Consider the following 21662-nt stretch of genomic DNA (forward strand, 5'->3'; position numbering starts at 1 on the left):
TCATTGAGTAACGTAACGGAATACGTTACAGAATACATTTTGGGGCATGTATTCGGTATTCTGTAGTGGAATACATTTTAAAAGTAACCTTCCCAACACTGACAATGGATAATATATCGAGTGCGGGAGAGAGTATGAGCATGCAGCGTTTAAAGCGTGGAAGTACTGACCTTACTTTGAGTTAGATTCCATAAAAAGTGACAAAAACATTAGTGTCCATTGTGCGTGGGAAGAAAACGTCTTTTTACAGCTAAAAAACCCCCCTAAACTTCCAAGCAAGCACCGAGTGCGCTACCACGTAATGTGACATTCACAGAAAAACTCCTGGATTCTTCCACTGACCGCTGTGGCACACCTGCACCAGGGCAAAGCTCCGCCTACCTCACTCCTGCTAAACAGGTGAAAATAGAGCAACGGGACCGCTGAGTCTTTGATTTTATTTATTTTCTGCTGTGTTTTACTTGCATCTATTTGAAAGAGTGAGTGTAAACACAATTTTTTTTTTATTTTATGTGCTGGAATGTGCAGAAAATAGTTTTAAATGTTAAACAAATTTCTTCCAGTCAGAGAATGTTGCATGTAATTAAATTTTTGCTTCATGCATAAAGTTAAAAGATTAAAACTAATAAAACAAGTTTTAAAAAGAGATTTTTTCATTTGATTACATTTTGTATGATAGATTATGCAGGAAAAGTAGAATTGGGCTGAAAGATCTATCGCTTTATTACCTATTCAGGTTGTAAATCGTGTTTTTACAAAGTAACTAAGTAATTAATTACTTTTGAAAATAAGTAATGAGTAAAGTAACGGGATTACTTTTTGGGGGAAGTAATCATTAATTAGTTACTGATTACTTTTTTCAAGTAACTTGACCAACACTGCTGGAGACTGAAAATCTTTCATGCAAAACGATGTTTAATATTTAGGGGAATTAATTAAAATATCTTGCCTTTAAAAAAACACACATTAAAAATATTGAAAGCAAAAGTAAATGTGATGTCATCAATAGAGGAACCAGGTGTAATTTATCCACTGCTCTATAAGAACACTTTAAAAGGGTTTGATTATGTGTTGAATTGTCCATCTTTGACCTGTACATTCCTGCATTAGAAGTTTCTGGTTTATAATTTCCAGGCATCTCTTTGTCTGTCTGTTCTTCAGTTCGTTGCCCTGGAAAAGGAAACAAAGTGTTAAAAATCAAAAAGGCAGCTAGTTTGTTCATTTTTAAGACTAACAGTGCTCACTCAACTTGTTCTGAGATGCAGCAAACCACTTTGTAGTACCTGAGTAAAGTCCCAGTATATCCCCATTCCTTTCTGCATAGCCTCTTTACAGTCGTACAGGCCAGGCTCAGTTTCTTTTGTGCCTATGTCAGCTAAACATCGGTTGTCATTGTACTTATGTGACTTCATGCCACCAATGTAGAGCTCACCCGTTCCACGATAATATGTGAACTTAGAAAGAAAGAATGAGAAAGAGACACAGAGACACAGAGGTCAAAATGATATTAGGATGCCTTTTCTTGTGAGAGAAATGTTACACTAAACGTCATGCCTTGCTTTGCTAGGAACCTGGAAGGGAGAGTTTTGGCGGGAGCTGAGCCCGGTTGTAAATATTGTGTTTGGATTTCATCTCACAGCACGGACCAAGAAGGGGACACTGCACGGGAGTCGGGAGTTTGCAATGGAAGGAATCAGAATTTGGGACCTGTCCGCAGGTCACTGTTTATCTTTCACTGTAAACAGGAAGTTTTGCGTTTGGGCCCTGATCTTGTCTGAAACCTGATAATAGTGCAACCCTGAGCTGATGCACCACCATAAAACTTGGACGCTGTAAAGCCAGAGTTGATGTTTGCTTTGATGGTGAAATTGTAGATCCACAAATGCTTGTGTTTAGAAAGAGACATCCTGGGTGTGATCCAAAAATACCAGCTGCACTGGAGACAAGCTTAGAGATGAAAATACTCAAATTTAACTCTTTAAAGCTTGAACCATGAAATAACTGCCAGAAAATTCTAAATTTATTGCTTAAAATTGTGTTGTGTGATTTGTTTAGATTTCTTGGGACGGCAGCATGGGGGATTTACTCTGAAAGAAGTGTCTAAAAATTAAAAATGTGTATCAAATATGATACAGTAGGCGTTAACAGCTTTACGACTGCACTGCCTTATAATCATGATTCTCAACACAATTACTATGTGCTTCACTTACTTGAGGTCCATAGTAGTAGCAATTGTAGGCAATAGGTGTGTGACCTGGTACTGCTCCTTGGTCTATGCACATGTCAGCAACAAGGTTCTTCATCTGTAATTAACAGAACATTATGAATATTACAAATGGATACATGCAAATCACCAAATACACTGATTCCCACATATCCTGTAGGACTCCACTATACCAGGGCTCTAGAGTGCGACCAATTTGGTCACAAATGCGACCAAATTTTTCAATGGTGCAAGCTGGTCGCACCGGTGTGACCAGCTGTCCCAGTAAAAGAGAAAAAAAAAGTTTCTGGAACTCTGAAAGTCTCTGTGTGGTCAATAACTGACACACATCATGCCACTATCGTGTGTCCCAATCAGAGATAGTCAGGGGCGGGACCTCTATGATTGGCCGTGGTCCTGTAGTTGTCCCGTAGTCCTGTGTGTACGTTTGAAAGTGCAGGTGGAAGAGGGAGGTGAGTAGCTTGAATAAAGCGAAGAGGGAGGTGAGTAGCTTGAATAAAGCGATATCGATTCATTAAATCCTGAATCGACTTAATATAAATGTATAATATAAATGTATTTTGCCAGAAACGCCAGAATCTCAGGTTAAAGCTCTCAAAAATATTTCAACAAACAGCAAATGAGAGCAGGTAAACTGATTCCACACAAAGACGTAAACACAGAGCGTGGACCCGACGCATCAGAATCAGCTTTCTCATTCTCAGCTTTCTGACCCGACGGCACAAACACGGACACGCCGTCGGGGCTGAAAGCTGAGAGCTCACTGATTCTGATGCGTCGCCGCTTTTTTTTTTTTTTACTTTTTGGTGCTAAATTCTGAGCTGCAGGTTTTATTTCTCTCCAACCTAAATTCACTGAACCAGCAGCAAAAGAAGATCCAAACTACGCTTCACCTTTGATAAATGTCGTCATTAATCCCCTCTTACCTTTGCTGTTTTGCTTCCACCATGATAAAATCACACATCGTGCACAGCTCTCTCTGCTTCAAGAACAGTTTCCCATCTCAAATCTCTGTTTTCAGCATTACTCATTTGCTTATTACCCACCAGTCAACCATTGTTTACAGTGCTGTCAGCCGCTGTCTTTTTTTTTCTTTTTTTTACTTAAATGTCCTCGGACAAGAAAGCCTAATTTCTGCTGTTCAATACTGAAGAAATTTATACTTTTTAAAATTATGCAATATTGCAGGATATTTTTAAGGTCATCTCCTATAAAAAGCCAGGCCAGGAAAATCTCCTTCATTTTTTCTGTGTTTTATTCTCAGTTACTTTGACACAAAGGCATCTGCTGTGATGTTCACACCTCTGATGAAGTCTCACATGTATCGGTACTGATAAATGATCAGAATTATAATGTTTCTGATAATCGGAGGCAAAATTGAATCGAAACAGAACCTCGTGAATCGGAATTGAATGGATTATAGAAATCAGTGATGATACCCAGCCCTAGAGAGTAGCCTAAGCCTGGCAGAAGTGGATGTAGCTGTGTAAAATAAGAAAAGATGAAAAGAAGTATTGATAAATGTTTTATTAAGTTAAGGCCTGATCTGTCTGAAATTCATAGCCAGTGCTCTGACACTGAGCCACCCATCTTTGAACGCTGAAAAAGCAGCAGTGTATCCGGAAAACACATTATATGCTGCGATAAATGCAGTGCCCAAGTGTCCCCTCTCCCCACTGCATTTCAGTGGCAGGCAGCAGCGAACAGGTCGTCAGAGGAGGCCGATGTGATGATTAAGTTTAACATTGTCTACAATATTACCAAAGGGTGCCAAAGCACTTTAAGCACAAGCAGTTTTTCAGTAACTTATCTTTCTTGTAGAAATGTGCTCCAAATAAAGAACTTTGTGTTGACAAGATTGTTAGTCAATTCTTTACAAATGAATATTGTCTGTATGGACAGCAATTTCCACCCCAAAAAGGTGCACATTAAGCAATGTGGCTGAAAAATCTGGGTGCGCCTAACTTTTGTGCTGGTGCGCCTAAGAAAAAAAGTTAGGCGCACCAGTCCAACCGTGGCAAAAAGATAGTCTAGAGCCCTGTATACCAAACATACTAAGGAACAGAGAAAAGTAAACTTACTCCTCCATATGCGAGTAGGTCGTCCCAGGGATCCAGCATAGGATACACATTATCCAGGTACCATTTGAAAGGTTTACAGTTCAGCCTTTCTCTGAGTTTCTTCCTCTCTGAAATGTCACCTATGTCAATTCCATGATTCTGCAGGAACAAAGAAAAAGATGTGAATCAATTCATAGATTGTGACTGAGGAAGAATCTACAGAATGATGTTCCTTAAATGTCGATGTTAAAAACACAAAGAGCTCTCAAAGCCTAATATCTCCTCATGACTCTGTGGACAAGAGAATGAAATATCCTTTAGAGAAAACATAATTTTCTGTTTGTGTCAGTGCCTGAAAACACCTCAAATGGGATGTTCCAAGCCAAGTTAACATTGTGCTTGTATTCATCCATCCAGATCTCTGCAACTCTGAGGGCATTTCTCTTCATGGCAGGACCCAAGTCAGGCATGTAGGGCTTGTGGGCCCTCTCGATGTGGGCGATCTTGGAACATGGAACAACTTCAACACTGCCTCCACATGTCCATACCTACATGAAAAAGTGCACTGTAAAATTTAGATAACTGATCACTTCTAACTTTGCAAGGGTAGAAAAAAGGCATTTTAAATGACCTGAGGACTATAACAAAATCCAGCAGGTCCAGCTCCACAACTATTCTTTAAAATCATTATTATGTAAGAGAATGTTATAACTCTATGTGATCTTTACTCACACGAATTCCCAGCTCAACATTTTCTCCACCATACACTTTCATTCCTTCATCAAGAGCTCCAATTTCCCCCAGAAACTTTCTATCAGCAACCATGATCCCCATGACAGATGGACTCCTAAAGTCAAAGAACAGAACTCTATCTTACAACTACTGTTTATTGTTATTATAATAAAAAATAAATCGAGATATCATAATGATAGCGTGATACAGTTAAAAAGCTGTTATTTTGGTTAAACACTGATTTCACTTGAACTTACTTCCCCGGCAGTGAACCATCATTAAGTTTGTAATACTCGGGTGTAAAACTCTCATACATGCACCACAGAGCCCAGTCGAAGGCATGTGCACTGGGATCATAATTAATACACTTGAGATCATCAAAGTTGACTCTATCAAACACCGGGGAAACCACCACAGTTCGGTCAGCTTTAATCTGTGTCAGCAGAGGTTCAGCCCTGTATGAAGGAAGGGAAAAACTTTACAAGTAATAAATTTAAATTAGACACTTAAAGACTTCAATGCAAGCACACACCCAGCCATCGCATTAAAAAAAAAGTCCTGATAACAGAAAATATAACACCCAAACAACTAAATGAAAATATGTATTTTTGCCATGTTCCTACCACATTTCATGGACTTCAATGTGTGCGTCCAGGATGGCCACCACGTCAGCAGTAGCAGCCCTCCACCCAGACGCTCTGGCATAAGCGAGACCTCTCTGCTCACTGTGCCTCACTTTCAAAATACGGAGATTAGGGTTCTCCTGCTCAAGTGACTTCACATACATGTCAAGGTCAGCCTTCAGATTTTCTGAATTGTAGAAAGAGAAATATCCTAACTAGAATTTTTTTTTTCAGTTATTCTACAGTCAGTGATTTAAACCTCTGCCCTGCAACAGACTGGCGACCCATTCAGACTGTACACTGTTTCTTGCTGTATGACAGGTGGGAGAGGTTTCAACTATCCTGTGACCCTGAACAGGATCAGCAAAAGAAACTGAATGGCTGGATGAATTTAAATCAACCAAGCAAAAAAACTGGTTTGATTACAAACATGTGTGACATGTCACAGCCTCTGCAGGAAAAGTTCATTTGCAAAACCACTGTTTTTGTCACAGTTGCGATGGCAGATGTGTGGAGGTGAAGTAAGGACCCAAGTGCAGGCAGAGGTTGATATGAGAACTAAGTTTATTTAAGTGGAGATAGCGAGGACAGGAACTAAAAAATAAACTAAAACTGGGAAAACCTAAACACATGGACCTGAAGTCAAAATTCTCAGGGTCATACACAGAGGAACACAGGAAGAAGTTGGAGGAACCACAGGGAGACTCAGGGAAACAACACAGACGAGCCAGCTACTAACAGAGACAAACACAAGGCTTAAATACACAAAGGGATAACAAGGGAATGAGACACAAAAGGAGAGCACAGCTGGGAGTAATCAGACATAACGAGACAAGGAAGCAAAGCAGAATACACTACACATAGGATAGGGGCTGTGTCCGAATTCAGGGGAAGGATGCTTAAAATGCCATTTTTGGATGCAATGACATCACAGCGACGCGACGAAGGCTGTCCGAATTCAAAGAGCACTCAAAATGTGGCGACAAATGCGTCCTACTTTTCCGCGAATTTGAGGGTCAGTTGTGTCCGAATTCAGTGGAAGGATGCTTCAATGCCATATTTGGATGCAATGACGTCACAGCGACGCGACGAAGGCTGTCCGAATTCAAAGAGTACTCAAAATGTGGCAACAAATGCATCCTACTTTTCCCCACATTTTAAGGATGGGTCCGATGTATCCTTCGTGTCCTACTATATCCCAGGATTCATTGCGGGTCATAGAGGAGATTTGTTTCTGATAACGATGGTGGTCAAAGCGGGAGAGGAAAACACTTTCAAATGTAAGTATATGAAAAGCTGGTTGTACAAAAGTTAAACTGTTATAGCGGTCGTGTTGTTAAGCTTTGGGCATCTGCATAGACATGTTTCTTTTATTTAAAATAACCGTAAACCAGCTTGTATGGTGGGTTCCGCGGTTTTTCATGTATTGCCGCTTACATACAGCTAATTTTGATTTTTTCGAATTGGTGATATGTTGTGGGGAACAAAGACCAAATGGCTTCATTTATTAAAACGAGGAGAAAACGATCACTTCTTCACTGGGGTGAAGAATTGGGCCGCTACGGCGTGGATGTACATGAATCAATCAATTTACACATCCTATTCATATGAGTGCGGTCCTATTAACCCTCATGCTGTACAGCAGCGATCCCCAACCTTTTTGCGCCACAGACCGGTTTATGTCAGACACGGAGCCTTTAAGGTATCGCGGATAAATACAACCACATAAAATGATCCGACCAAGACAAAAAATGTGGTATTTTGTAAATATAATAATAAACGTGAATGTACTGTGTAACTGTGTAACTTTATTAGCAGCGTCCTCCTGAAAATGCGCCAATATTGACAGTAACATCCTCCTCTCTGCCGCTTAATGCTCTCTGGTCGCTATGGTAACGTGTAAATATTTCTTTCAAAATAAGACACACAACTACAACAAGGGAAAGACTCAGGGAAACCGAGTTAACGATAAAACCCCTGAAAACCATAAATTTCACGCCGGAGCCTTAACTCTCGTGGCCCGGTACCAAACGACTCACGGACCGCTGCTGTACAGAACCTGTGATGTCCAGACGGTGTTCCTCTGGTGTTCTGCTGTGAAAACCTTTGGGCCTAGGGATTAACATAGTTGCCATGGTGTCCTTCCTTCTTTTATTTGTTGTGTGTGATCAGGACAATTCTGGAGAAGATGGGCCTGCAGGGGAAAGTCACCCCCTTGCAGGCCAGAAGACATGAGATAACTTTAAAGAATACAAAGTACGTATGTGTGTTATCAAGAAGATAATTCTTAAGAACACAAGTTAATAAATGTGCAATTACTAAGAGTTGTTGTGGTGTTTTTATTTGCCTGCTGTCATTTTTGATTTCCTCTGCCTTTAGGATTGCAAGTATCCAGGCTCAGGAGAGGGGGTCAGTGGGAAGCCCACTGCTGCTACTTGGCCCTGGTTTGCCCTCATGGATGAGGTGATAGGACAGATGCCTGCCACTAAGCCTCCTGTCTTAATTTCCTCTCTCCCTGAGGACACTCCAGGGCCAAGCGCAGCAGTGGGTGATCAAAATGACAGCGATGACGAAGCGAGTCAGCCACCTACGACAGGGAGAAAGAAGAAAAGAGACAGGGATGATGAGCTGCTAGACCTCATCAGAGAGGACATGAGGCAGCAAAGAGAGGCTGAGGAGAGGAGAGGAGGGAGAGGATGGACAGACTGTTTTCACTTCTAGAAAGATTAGTTCCAAAATGAGTTATGTATTGAGAAATGTATTTATTTGAATATATTTGTTACAGTGTTATATGTGTTGCATTAGTTTAAAGGTTTTATGTTATTAATAAATTGATTCAAACAAACAGTAATTGTCACTGAACTCAATTTGATTTACAGGCATTTTTAACATGTATGAACATAACGCTAACTTTGAACAATATTACATGGGTATTTATTTGATAGCAATAAAGTAAATAACAATAACAATTAAACGAGAATATTTCAAATACACAGTATGTAAAGATGAAAAAACAATATTTACAGTTGTTCACACAGGATTAACCTGAGTGACCTGTTCCTGGACCGTTTCATGAACAACTGCAATAGATTACAGGAAGTCTCTGGCAGTGTTGCTGAATCTGCCTGAGCAAGATCAGACGTGGATGAGGTGCTGCAACTGAGACCTGCGCTTTGTCTTTTCTGGTTGGCAAGTGGAAAATCACACAGGGTGGTCTGCAAAGAGAGCTTTAGGATGCTTCCTCCCACTGTCCACTGCATCGTCCATCCACAGGGTTTGCAGGGCTGGCTCACTAGTGGCCAATGTTCCCTCTAATTTTTCATGTGTCTGAGCGAACGCACAAACCTCCTGAGCGATCCCTTGGACCACTGTGAGCGACAGCAGACGTGTGCAGTGTAGTCACGCCAGCATCGAATCCATCCAAGTTACATGGTTTATTAAAATAATCAAATTACAGCATTTACATTTATGTTAGACTACTTTTAATTAACTGCTTTAGCCCACTTACAATGAAAATTTAAAAAAATCTTGTTCATGACCTGTGTAGTATGTTAACACTATTGGAAGTAAAAATAACTTGAACTCCAATTTTGAAAACTCAGCTTTTTTTCTTTCTTTCTTTCTTTTTTAATAAAGCTCTGGCTTGTATTATGACTATGACTCTGTGGTCTGGGATAGAGTCCTGTAACTCTCTCTCTGCAAAATATAGTATAAAATGACCAATGTTGGGCAATTAATTATATAGTTACTTCTTCAAAAAAGTAAATGAGTTATGCAAACAACAAAGTTTTTTGCAGCTGTTTACCTAAAAATGCAGCCAAGGCGTTTTTTTAAATAAACATTTCAAACTATTTACAGAACAATCAGCTGTTCTGCATCAAATTTGATGCCACACAAATTATTTGTGCCACTCCAAAAAATAATTTCTGTCCACTATGAGATAAAGGAGAACAACAGCCTGATACCTGCAGGCCTGACAACAGGAGATGTATCACTCCTGTAACACATGTAACATTCAGTAGTCGCCTCATTGTTCTGACACACACAACAAAACTATTGACTACACTACACACTAACTACACACTAACTACACAAGATTTGTGCTAAATGTCGCAAATCTCTCAAATCTCAAAACACCGCCATCACTCCTAAACCTTCCCCCCTCCCTGAACAACAAATGCCATGTTTTGATTGGTCGACATGGTACATTTTTCGACCAATGGGAAAGGACGGCGGGGTTTTGGTTTTGTTTTTGCTCATAGGCAGAGAGTGCTTTCGAGCGATTTCCTTATAAAACGCCGTTTTTACCGTTTCTTCCCGCAGTAAATATAAACAACGATAGTATTCAGGAAGAAAACCAAACATTACATATATTTTTTATCATAACTCTGGTTTTACGTGGCCCATCAACACAATTTAAAAACTGGTATAAAGTCCACACTTTTTCCATCAATTGTTCCGTCTGTCCTGCTCACATCTCCAATGGTTGTACACGTTGTCATTAACGTGGCTTCACTGCACATCAGCCACGCCGCTTTGCTAGCTAAAACACCGGTGTCGGCACATAAGGACGCTGTCATAGCCTGTCGACGACGTTGATTAGCTGCGTATATACGAATGTGATAAGGTGGCATCGTTCTAATCCCATACTGGAGCAGCCAGTCACTTACTGACTAACACTGCAAAACAGAATTGTTAACATATTTACTTTAATTTCAATTCGGGTTAGATTTTTTTTTTTGTGCGCAACACAGATTTTTTCTGCGCAGAGACCGTGCCAGCAGTGCGCAATTGCACACACGCGCAGCTTAGAGGGAACATTGCTCGTGGCTGCCACACCACTAAGATATTTTCAGAAATATGCAAGCAGGAGATGGTGGATGCTATATTACTACTAGTATAATACTTGTAACTCTGTAGCAGACAACAGTTTGATAAAGTGCTATTTAAAAAAACAAGCAAACAAAAGACTAGATTCTATACGTTTCAAAGATATTTAGTTCACTGCTATCTGGCTCTGTCCCCAGGTGCTTTAAACAGGGGGTTATTCAACCTTTGCTGAAAAAGCCTAACCTGGATCCAACACTTCAGTCAAGCTTCAGGCCCATCTCAAAACTTCCTTTTATCTCTAAAATCTTAGAAAAAGTCGTTTGGCTACAAGTAAAAAAAGCGCTGGAGAAGCATAATATTCTTGATAAATTTCAATCGGGTTTTAGAAAGTCACACTCCACAGAAACAGCTCTCCTGAAAGTCACAAATGACCTCTTGATGGCTGCAGACAGGGGTGATTGCTCAGTCCTAGTTCTTCTGGACCTTAGCTCAGCCTTTGATACCGTTGACCATCAGATCTTAATCCATCACTTAAATCTCATGGTAGGGATATCTGGATCTGTCCTAAAGTGGTTCACCTCATTTCTGGAAGATAGGACGCTTTTAGTTTCAGTGGGAAACTTCCGATCAGACGTGGCTAAGTTTCTATGTGGAGTCCCACAAGGTTCGGTTTTAAGCCCCCTGTTATTTTCACTATATATTCTTCCCTTAGGCCGGATCATTAGCGGTTTCAAAAATATTTCCTACCATTTGTATGCAGACGACATCCAATTATACATCTCTTTTAAACCTTGGGAATTAGACAAGCTATCCACTCTTATGGACTGTCTTAAGGAAATTAAGCTTTGGATGACAAACAATTTTCTGCAGCTGAACACAGACAAGACCGAGTGCTTATTCCTTGCCCCAGAGAATATCAAGCCCCAAATTAGTCAACATCTGGGTGCCTTTTCATCGTCGATAAAAGCCACTGCTTGGAATCTTGGGATAATTTTCGATCAATCTTTGTCCTTTGACGCTCATATTAAATCCGTGACCCACTCCTGCTTTTTTCATTTAAGAAATATTGCCAAACTCAGGACTATTGTCTCCACAACCGAACTGGAGATGCTTGTCCACACCTTCATTTCCTCCCGGCTAGACTATTGTAATGCACTCTTCTCCTGTGTATCTAAGGCCTCACTAAATCGGCTCCAAGCGGTTCAAAATGCTGCAGCAAGGCTTTTAACTCACAGCAATAAATTTTCCCATATCACTCCTATACTAAAATCCTTGCACTGGCTTCCGGTTGGGTATAGATATAAGTTTAAAATCCTCACCTTTACGTTTATGTCTCTACAAGGTGAGGCCCCCACCTATATCTCGGAGCTTCTCCAACCCTATTCTCCAAAGCGGACTCTTAGATCCACTGATAGTGGTCTTCTATCTATTCCACGGACTCGTTTGAAAACAAAGGGGGATCACGCTTTTCAAACCCTGGCTCCAATACTGTGGAACGGTTTACCCTCCCCACTACGCACCATCGACACTGTGGCTTCTTTTAAAAAACAGCTTAAAACACATCTGTTTAGACAGGCATTTGGGTAATGTTAGTGTGTAATATGTTGTTTTATTCTATATTTATACTGTACTATTGCTTTGTTTGATATGCTTTTATACTTCCTTTATATTGCTATATTGTTTGTCTGTTTGACATGCCTTCATTCCCATGTGAAGCACTTTGTAACAGCGTTTGTCTTAAAAAGTGCTATATAAATAAATTTTACTTACTACTTTTACTTACTTACTAAATATGCAAGCAGGAGATGGTGGATGCTATATTACTACTAGTATAATACTTGTAACTCTGTAGCAGACAACAGTTTGATAAAGTGCTATGAAAAAAAACAAACAAACAAAAGACTAGATTCTATATGTTTCAAAGATATTTAGTTTATATATTTTATATGATATAGTACATGTGTAAGAATGACCGATGTTGTGCAAAAAAAAGATCGTCTGCCAAAACTGATTTCCATTTTTTGCCCTAAACTGATTAATTGTATTTAACCTGCTATAAATAACTTGTTGGTCTATAATACATGAAACATATGTCAAATGTTTCCCTCATTAATGATATAAAGTCACTTTGAGCCACCAGCAACATTCCTGTAACAAGGTAGAAGCTGCGATCAGTTTTTGGTAGTGACTTTTATATATCCTTTATTTATCCAGTTCAAAAACAATCTTGTTGACATTAGAAATTTATTTTTTAAGAGTAATCTGGTCAAGAGGACAGAAGACAGCGCAACAAATATATCAATTGTTCCTACATTATAACCAGAGTTATAAAGATACTTGAACAACAGGTAATTATTGTATATATAAAACCCCTTAGTAAACTATGTTCACCGAAGTCTATTTACCAACATATATAAAGATATTACACATATTACACACGGAAACTTTGGAAATCAGTTTTGGCAGGCGAACACTTTTTTGGCACAACGCTGGCAATAATTCAAGTATCCGTGTAATTAGCTAAGTAATTCCTAAATGCCTGTAGATTAAAGGAAATTATTTTACCTGGATATGATTGTCTCTGATGAGCCTAAGGTACAAAACGTGCGGGCGACAACGATAAAGTTTTTCTAGCTCCTCGAGAATTAAAATTGTCCAAACAACGGAGCAACATTTCTGGGTCCATTTTAAAGTATTCGCGCTGTGGCGCTAGCGACCGGAAAAACACGCAAGTAAGGGCGGAGTTGAAGGCTAGGAGGCTGTCCACAGCCCAGCTGTTATGTTGGATACTCATTGTTTGTTCAATAAAGTTTCTATGGAGACAAAAGGGGGCTGTCCACAGCCGCTCACTTCCTGACTACCCGTCCATCTAAGGACACTACCTTGTGACGTAGGTAGGTAGTGTCCTTATGAGCATCCTTCCCCTGAATTCGGACACAGCAAGAGACTACCAAAGTAAAACAGGAAAAACAACAGATATGCACTAGAGATGGCACGATACCACTTCTTTATGTCTGATACCGATATCATAAATTTGGATATCGGCCGATACGATATGAATCTGATATAGTGTGTTTTTTAATCAATAAAACTGTTTTTTTAAACATCTTTCTGCATTTTGTATAAGTTCAAACTCAAGATTAAAAAAAAAAAACATTGAAGCTATTCTGTTATACCTGTATGCAAAAAATACACTGCACCCAAAATATTTCATAGTTCAGCAATACTGATCAATCTAATAAACTCAAACCTGCTCCATACTCCCTATTTTGGTATTTTAAAGAGTACTTAGTGGAAATATTAAGCAACCTAACTAATAGGGTTGCAAACTCCCAGCAACTTCTTTCTTTCTTGCTCTTGACGAAGGCGGTCGCACTTTTCTCCTCTCCTCCTCCTTCTCTCCCTTAGCTTCCCTGCTTAGCCTCTTGTGTCCTTGTCTAGTCTCGTGTTTTTTGTATTACTTTTCCCAGGAACACTCTCTCACAGTCTGTTCTCCATCCATCCATCCATCTTCATCCGCTTTATCCAAGGCCGGGTCGCGGGGGCAGCAGCCTAAGCAGAGAAGTCCAGTCTGTTCTCTAAAACCTAAGAGAGAATTATGGATTTGATCAACTGGTCCCTGAATGCAATTGACACCCTTTTCTCAACGAGGAGTCTGGGCTTGGGTGAGCCTGAGTGCTGAAGATATCTACCTATTCGGAACCATGATAACAGGGTTCTTGCTGATCGGAGCTGGCTTGGCCCTGGCTTATTGAAGAATTAAGAAAGCGGAACCGGCTGTTCAAACCCCCACAAGGCTGCCCGCTGAGATTGAAACGATGGGACGAGGCATGAGTTTCTCAAAATGGGCTCATTGAGTGCAGCATGGATAAGATCTTGGAGAAGCTTACGGCTGCCGTGAATACTCAGAATAAGACCTCTGAGTGCAAACTGGATCACATCTTGGAGAAGCTCACTGCGGTCGTGAGTTCTCAGAATCGGCTCTTTGAGCACAAGAATGACAACATCACGGAGCGTAAGGTTGATAACATCATGGAGAAGCTCACGGCTCTCCAACGGAAGATTGAGACCAGTGTCAGACTGTTAGAACAGCTTTGAAATTCATATGAGTTGTTCGCACTAAAGTAAAAACCACCATCACTTCATGCGGATACCCCCTCGGCGCTAGCTGCGATCTCAAGGCTGGAGCTGAACAACAACACCCTGATAACGACTGTGTGGAGACTGTTCTTCCCTTTCTATGCAAGGCCACCTGGGTTGGGTGGAAGACTGTTTACTTAGCCTGGCAGGGCGAAGGACACTGTCTCAGCTGAACTCTGGACACACACACACACACACACACAGACAGACATATATACACATGCAGACATACACTCATCCCCCCTCCCCCCTCCAAATGCCTTCGACGCTTATTCCCCTCCAATGCTGACGGTGGATCATGGAGACCAGCGCATAGGCTGCAGGCCCGGATGTACTGTCTACATCGGCTGTCTCTCACCCTTTACCCACCCCTGTTGCTTGTCATGTGTTTCTTTGGTGTATTAAGAGTTTTGTGCAGAGGTGTTTTTTTTCTGTTCTCAAACTGATCTCCCTGTTGGAGCTCAGTCTGGGGGGAGTTATTTTTTTCTCCTTATCTTTCCTCATGTTGTGCTTTTTCCTTGTTACACCCCTCTGACCTGTCTTCCTCATGTGATGTTTGTGTAATGTATGTATGGTTGGAAAGGTAAGACGGCGCTGGCACGGCTGGCAGCCTTAACCCAATTTCCCTTGGGATGAATAAAGTATGATCAATCAATCAAAAAAAAAATTAAAAAATAGGGAACCACCACCACCTCATGATGCTTACTCAACGTAATCAACTTTAATTTGATGCAGTTCAAAAAAATGCACAGAAATCAATTATTTTTCAAGAATAATTAAAGAGATTCAACATCTTTCTTCAACAGAACTGCAGACTGCACAGATGGTACCTTCCCAAAGGAAAAAGTACTAGCTTACTAGGGTATATTAGACTTAACGGTTACTATATACAGTAATGGACTTCTATACACTTTACATCAGATTAAAACTTTGGGTGTAAGATTCAGATAATTATTTAATAAAAGCTAGACATTTAAAATGAGAATAAGAAATAAAAGTATGTCTTTGTGCCCCCCTTTTCCCTGTTCATGCCCTATCGGCCCCCCTGGCTAAACTTTGCTAGATCCGCCCCTGCACAGTTACCAGCCGTCAGCTACTTAGAACAAGATCCTGGAGTAGAAAGTAATATTAAATAAATTCTAACAACAGCTTATCAAGCTTAAACGTGCTGCTGTTGTTCAGCCGCTGTTTTCCTCTTTCTGGTGCAAAGTGGGCGATAAACAAACAAAAGAGAAGGACTCAGGACAGAAAAGCCAATCAGCTGATCATTAATCAGCTTCAGTTCAGTTCAGTTCAGTTCATTTTTATTTCAAACATATACATTCACCAACATTTCATAAAATCATTCCATGCAGTTGTTTGAAAAGGAGTAGGCTGAAGTATATACTTATTTAGCCCTACCCCCTCAGGTTTACATCCTCATCATCTAAATTTGAACAACAAAACGTTTACAATGCCTTCAACTTAGAACATAATAACATCACGATTGAAGTAGCAGCAGGAGAGGGAGAGAGAGAGAGAGGCAGTCACTCCATATATCGGTTGTTAAGCTTAACGCTAAAATGCTTTACAAACATTCAGAGATGAACTTACACACTTGCTTTACTTCTCTCTGGGATAACTTCCTCGGAGATGAAATGCCGGTTTGGTAGCGAGGCTCCGAATGCTCAACCAGACAACAGGGGTCCGTTCTTCGTACCTCGCTTACTACATCCAAGATCAAATGACACATCCAAGATCAAATCATCGCGCTAACTTTGAGCTTGCTAATCCGGTTCTCCGAACACACCTGTTGTTGACGATTAGTACAGCTGGATGAAGTAATCTGAGATCACTGGGTGGCTTAAAAGGGGCTACGCATCGATAGTAGAAACATTGATCGGCAACCCTGTGATTGGTCGGCGAAGATGTCGAAGGCGCGCGCTCAGTATTTTTCGGCAGCAGAGCAAGAACTCTTGATCGAGGGATATCAGGAGTTTCAGAGTTTAATTAAAACGCAAGGGAACACTGCAAAGGCTGCAAAAGCAAGGAGAGAGGGCTGGCAGAAAGTTGCTGACAAATTAAACTCGTAAGTAATATATTATATTATATTACATTATATCATATTATATTATATCATATTATATTATATTACATTATATCCTCTGTCACATTAGAGCCACAACAGGACCCACTAGAACATGGGAACAAGTAAAAGTGAAATATAAGAATATTCCACAGAATGGTAATATTTATCACTTATATTGCTTTTAGTCACTTGAAAAGAGACCCTGAAATAATCTGTTTGTTTGTTTATAACAGCAACCAAGAAAAGGGCAGAGCAAATAAAGACAGGTGGTGGTCCTGCACCCCCTCGTCACACCCCGGCAGAGGAGCTGGCCCTAGGGTTGAATGCCACCAGACCCATTGTGGAGGGCATCCCTGGGGGCAGCTCTTCCTTAGACGAGCAGCTGGGGTGCAGTAGCAGCACCTTCATAACTGGTAAATGAGCTCATAATTCTATTTGTACAATGTAAAATATTTGGTTGTTGCCTTAATTAAAATGCTTTTTGTACTGTGTCATTTATTGACATTGTGTCTTTTTTTGTGTGTAGTTTCACATAACACTCCATCACTTTTACCTGTTCCTGAAACGTGCCACTCGCAAAGAAACACAAGGCAATGCACACAGTTTGTGCAGTTGTTAATGCCCGACTACGGTGAGTGGAACTCTTAACATAGGGATCCAACAAGTTGGTTAAGTAAATAATACCCTAACGGGAAGATCGATATCCCTCTATGAGCACACTGTCGCGCTGAGCTAAAGGATCCTGTCTATCCCGCAATATCCGCTGAATTCTGAAAACTCTCCTTATCAATCTTGCACCTTCCGCAATGGGTTGCTCGCGTACAAACGGACAGGACATGGCTGCGACAGACTTCCCAAATCCACCTTCGCTTTTATAGCCATGGTCTCTCATCTTGATTACACGAAGTAATTTTTATTACTACTCTAAAATATGAATTACATCTGGAATAATCAAATACATGTAATAGAATGATTAATAGTACATTTCCCTTTTTTTAGGAAATGACCTGTATGTATCTGTATGAAATCAATAAAAGAATCAAATACTGCATTATCTTTAGTTACATTGATAATATTTATTTATGGAAAAACAGTGGAGAAATATCGCTGTTGCTTTCATATAAATGAAGCGGACATACCTGAGTGGCCGCGATCTAATCCTGTTTACATAAAGTAAGCCTGCTCCCAAGCAGGTTTACGCTTACGGATCTGTTGCTATGACAGCAAGTCCCAGATGAGCTTCGGAGAACCGGGGCCCGTTCTTCGTACCTCGCTTACTACATCCAAGATCAAATCATCGCGCTAACCTTGAGCTCGCTAATCCGGTTCTCCGAACACACCTGTTGTTGACGATTAGTATAGCTGGATGAAGTAATGTGAGATCACTGGGTGGTTTAAAAGGGGCTACGCATCGATAGTAGAAACATTGATCGGCAACCCTGTGATTGGTCGGCGAAGATGTCGAAGGAGCGCGCTCAGTATTTTACGGCAGCAGAGCAAGAACTCTTGATTGAGGGATATCAGGAGTTTCAGAGTTTAATTAAAACGCAGGGGGACACTGCAAAGGCTGCAAAAGCAAGGAGAGAGGGCTGGCAGAAAGTTGCTGACAAATCAAACTCGTAAGTGATCCATGATATTACATTATATCATGTGATATTATATTATACCACATTATATTATATTACATCATATCCTCTTTCACATTCGAGCCACAACAGGACCCACTAGAACATGGGAACAAGTAAAAGTGAAATATAAGAATATTCCACAGAATGGTAATATTTATCACTTATATTGCTTTTAGTCTATGACAAGAGACCCTGGAATAATCTGTTTGTTTGTTTATAACAGCAACCAAGAAAAGAGCAGAGCAAATAAAGACAGGTGGTGGTCCTGCACCCCCTCGTCACACCCCTTTTTGTACTGTGACATTTGTTGACATTGTGGGTTTTTTTGTGTGTAGTTTGACATAACACTCCATCACTTTTACCTGTTCCCATGCAAGGGGTGACTGAAGCATGCACAGTAAGTCGGGAGTAAGTATATACAGTACAGTAAGTATATATATATATATATAGAGAGAGAGAGAGAGAGAGAGGAAGAAAGTAAATAATACCCTCACGGGAGAATCGATATCTCTCTATGAGCACACCGTCGCGCTGAGCTAAAGGATCCTGTCTATCCCGCAATATACGCTAAATTCTGTAAACTCTCCTTATCAATCTTGCACCTTCCTTGCTCGCGTACAAACGGACAGGACATGGCTGCGACAGACTTCCCAAATCCACCTTCGCTTTTATAGTCGTGGTCTCTCATCTTGATTGCACGTAGTAATTTACTATTACTACTCTAAAATATGAATTACATCTGACATGATCTACTACATGTAATAGAATGATTAATAGTACATTTCCCTTTTTTTCTGAAATGACCTGAATGTATCTGTATGAAATCAATAAAAGAATCAAATACTGCATTATCTTTAGTTACACTGATAATATTTATTTATGGTAAAACAGTGGCGAAATATCGCTGTTGCTTTCATATAACTGCAGCGGACATACCTGAGTGGCCGCGATCTAATCCTGTTTACATAAAGTAAACCTGCTCCCGAGCAGGTTTGCGCTTACGGATCTGTTGCTATGACAGCAAGTCCCAGATGAGCTTCGGAGAACCGAACGATCCAAGATCACGCGAAATCGTCAACATTCAAATCCGGCTAACTTACTTAGCGAGGTATGAAGAACGGACCCCAGGTCTTGCACGCCTACTGCATACTGCTCCGACGTGCTACGGTTATGAGCTGAGTTAGGCCATGTCGCAAGTTTTGTGAGGTGCTTTTTTGATATTTAATGGATCGGATTACATTTTTTATTTCTCTCTGATATCCGATCCAGTAATTTAGGTCAGTATCGGACAGATACTGGACAGATATCAGACATCCAATATTACGTATCAGTATACGTAATATTGGATCGGTCCATCTCTAATATGCACAGACATAAGCTTGACACAAGACATCGCAACAGGGAGGGAGCACAAGGACAGACAGAGGAAACACAGAACCAAAACCCTGAGGACTAAAGTCAAAACCCAAATACACAATCAGAATAAACTAGAACATAATATCATAATAATGAAAAACACAAAACGCTGGGTCACCGACCCAGGAACGTGACAGTTTTAAAGGTTAACTGTTCAGAGTGATCAACTATAATGCAATTCAGAGTTTTTAAATTAGCTGTTTGTAAATAGCTTGTGAATTAATACAAGTGGTTTGTACGTCTAATAAATAATCTTCAGTTAGGTTTTGATGATTAGTTTAAACTGGTAGACATAAACAGGAAAGGAATGTGAGAGGCGTGTACATAAGACAAAAGGTACATTATCAGTCTGCACTCATTTGCAGTAATTTGCATGGCTTATAATTAGAGTTGTTTTTTAAAATAACCAACTTACCATTAGAACTATTGTCATCCACCATTATTATCTCCTTCAGCAGGTTTTTAGGAGTGCGGTCGATGATGCTGCGCAGGGCTCTTTGGAGAACAGACAGGGCTTCATCCAGGTAGATGAGCACCACACTGAGACTTGGCAGGTCCTTGGGGTAACTCTTTTTCAAACACCTATTTATTAAAAAGAATGATATGAAATACCACTGTATTTGCAACATGAAATATTTTAGGAAGAAAAGAACTGTGTAGAGTTAATTGTCTGGAAATTGTTTGCATGTACATGAGGTGGAATAAGAAGATTGAATCATAAAAAATAAAAGTTGTACCGAGGATCTCTGGTATCTGGAAGAGGCCGATCCAGAGGGAGGCGATCGCTCAGAAAAACATTGTACCCATACTTCTCATACAGGCTCTGAGCCTCTCTTTGGTCATCCTCAGAGAGATTTGCCCCCCACTCCTTGAACAAGGCTGAGTTAGGGAACAGTTTCTTAGGCTTTTTCATTTGAGCTGCCTCATTTTGGGGTTGGATATTTGCATCACCTTCCTTCTTCTCTGCTTGCTGTTGGACTTCTGCTGATTTTCTGTGTCTGTCACTGACTTCTTCTAACATCTTTTGCATGACATCCTGCTTTTTCTCAAAACGTCTGAGTGCATCGTCTTCAGTAGAAAAGAACATGAGCAAAAAATGATCAAGGAAATGGAACAGTTAATATTCCTACTAAACAAAACAAACACACTGCACAAAATAATGGTAAGATTACAGTATAAAACACATTTATAGTAAAGGTACAAAAACCTGTTATAATTTGACCTCATCTGTCATTAATAATGTGTAAAGGTTCAGTTGAAAGCCATTTATCTCTTCTTCTTTTTTTTTGATAAGTACACATACTCTAGTTCCATGACTGACTTTTGTATGTTTTTCTTCCTTTTTAATTATAAATCGTCTTACAAATTATTGTCATGTCATACATGAGCAGCCAATGCCCTTTACTGCCTCTCAACTTATTTCTGATTTCAGCTCCTTTTATTACTGGATCTCTCCTTATTTGTGGTGCAAATACTATGTGTACCATGAAATAATAATTAATATTAATATGTGACTGAACTCACTTAGATTCCTGATGTTTGCCTCCAGGTTGGAAAAACTCCTGATCATACGCGGTGTGTCCAAATCTTTATCGGTATCCACACCATGTTCATATCCGTTCTTCAAAAACATGCCCAAAAAGAAGAGGCCGACTATGGTCCCCGGTAAAAAGAATGGCCGCTTTGTCCATGCTCCCCTCATAGTGATAACACATTGACCTCCTAGTCAGAAAATAAAACTTCAAATACATTTAGCTGATAAAGTGGCGAGTTCAAGTAGTTTGTACCGACTGTGGTGCACTTACATTCCGCTGAGAATGATCCCATGTAAGAATAAAAGCTGGTTTATCAACCCTACCCTCATAGTGATAAATTATAGAATGCCTAATGAGATGATAACACCTCAGAGAACACACAACAAGGTCAGCTACTGACCTGACA

At 40.2% G+C, this 21662-nt stretch overlaps 1 protein-coding gene across 1 annotated transcript; it reads right to left on the minus strand.

The window, feature by feature from the left end:
• Positions 1-822: 822 nt before the first annotated feature.
• LOC100700530 (probable polypeptide N-acetylgalactosaminyltransferase 8) lies at positions 823-21516 on the minus strand. The gene is made up of 11 exons (XM_005465353.4): positions 21246-21516; positions 20459-20789; positions 20137-20303; positions 5640-5826; positions 5274-5471; positions 5017-5131; positions 4647-4832; positions 4306-4443; positions 2211-2303; positions 1284-1454; positions 823-1170 (listed from the first exon to the last, which is right to left on the minus strand). The coding sequence occupies exons 1-11, from the start codon at positions 21421-21423 to the stop codon at positions 1051-1053; spliced, it is 1884 nt and encodes a 627-aa protein (XP_005465410.2). The 5' UTR covers positions 21424-21516; the 3' UTR covers positions 823-1050.
• Between the last annotated feature and the right edge of the window lie 146 nt (positions 21517-21662).

The sequence above is a fragment of the Oreochromis niloticus genome, linkage group LG5 (assembly GCF_001858045.2).
Source record: "Oreochromis niloticus isolate F11D_XX linkage group LG5, O_niloticus_UMD_NMBU, whole genome shotgun sequence".
In the NCBI taxonomy this organism is placed as follows: Eukaryota; Metazoa; Chordata; class Actinopteri; order Cichliformes; family Cichlidae; genus Oreochromis; species Oreochromis niloticus.

Coding starts and splice junctions, on each gene's coding strand:
- LOC100700530 (XM_005465353.4), bottom strand. CDS start 21,423: ATGAGGGGAGCATGGACAAAGCGGCCATTCTTTTTACCGGGGACCATA. Junction 20,790..21,245: donor GGCAAACATCAGGAATCTAA/GTGAGTTCAGTC, acceptor TTTCTACTGAAG/ACGATGCACTCAGACGTTTT. Junction 1,455..2,210: donor GCTACTACTATGGACCTCAA/GTAAGTGAAGCA, acceptor TTTCTTTCTAAG/TTCACATATTATCGTGGAAC.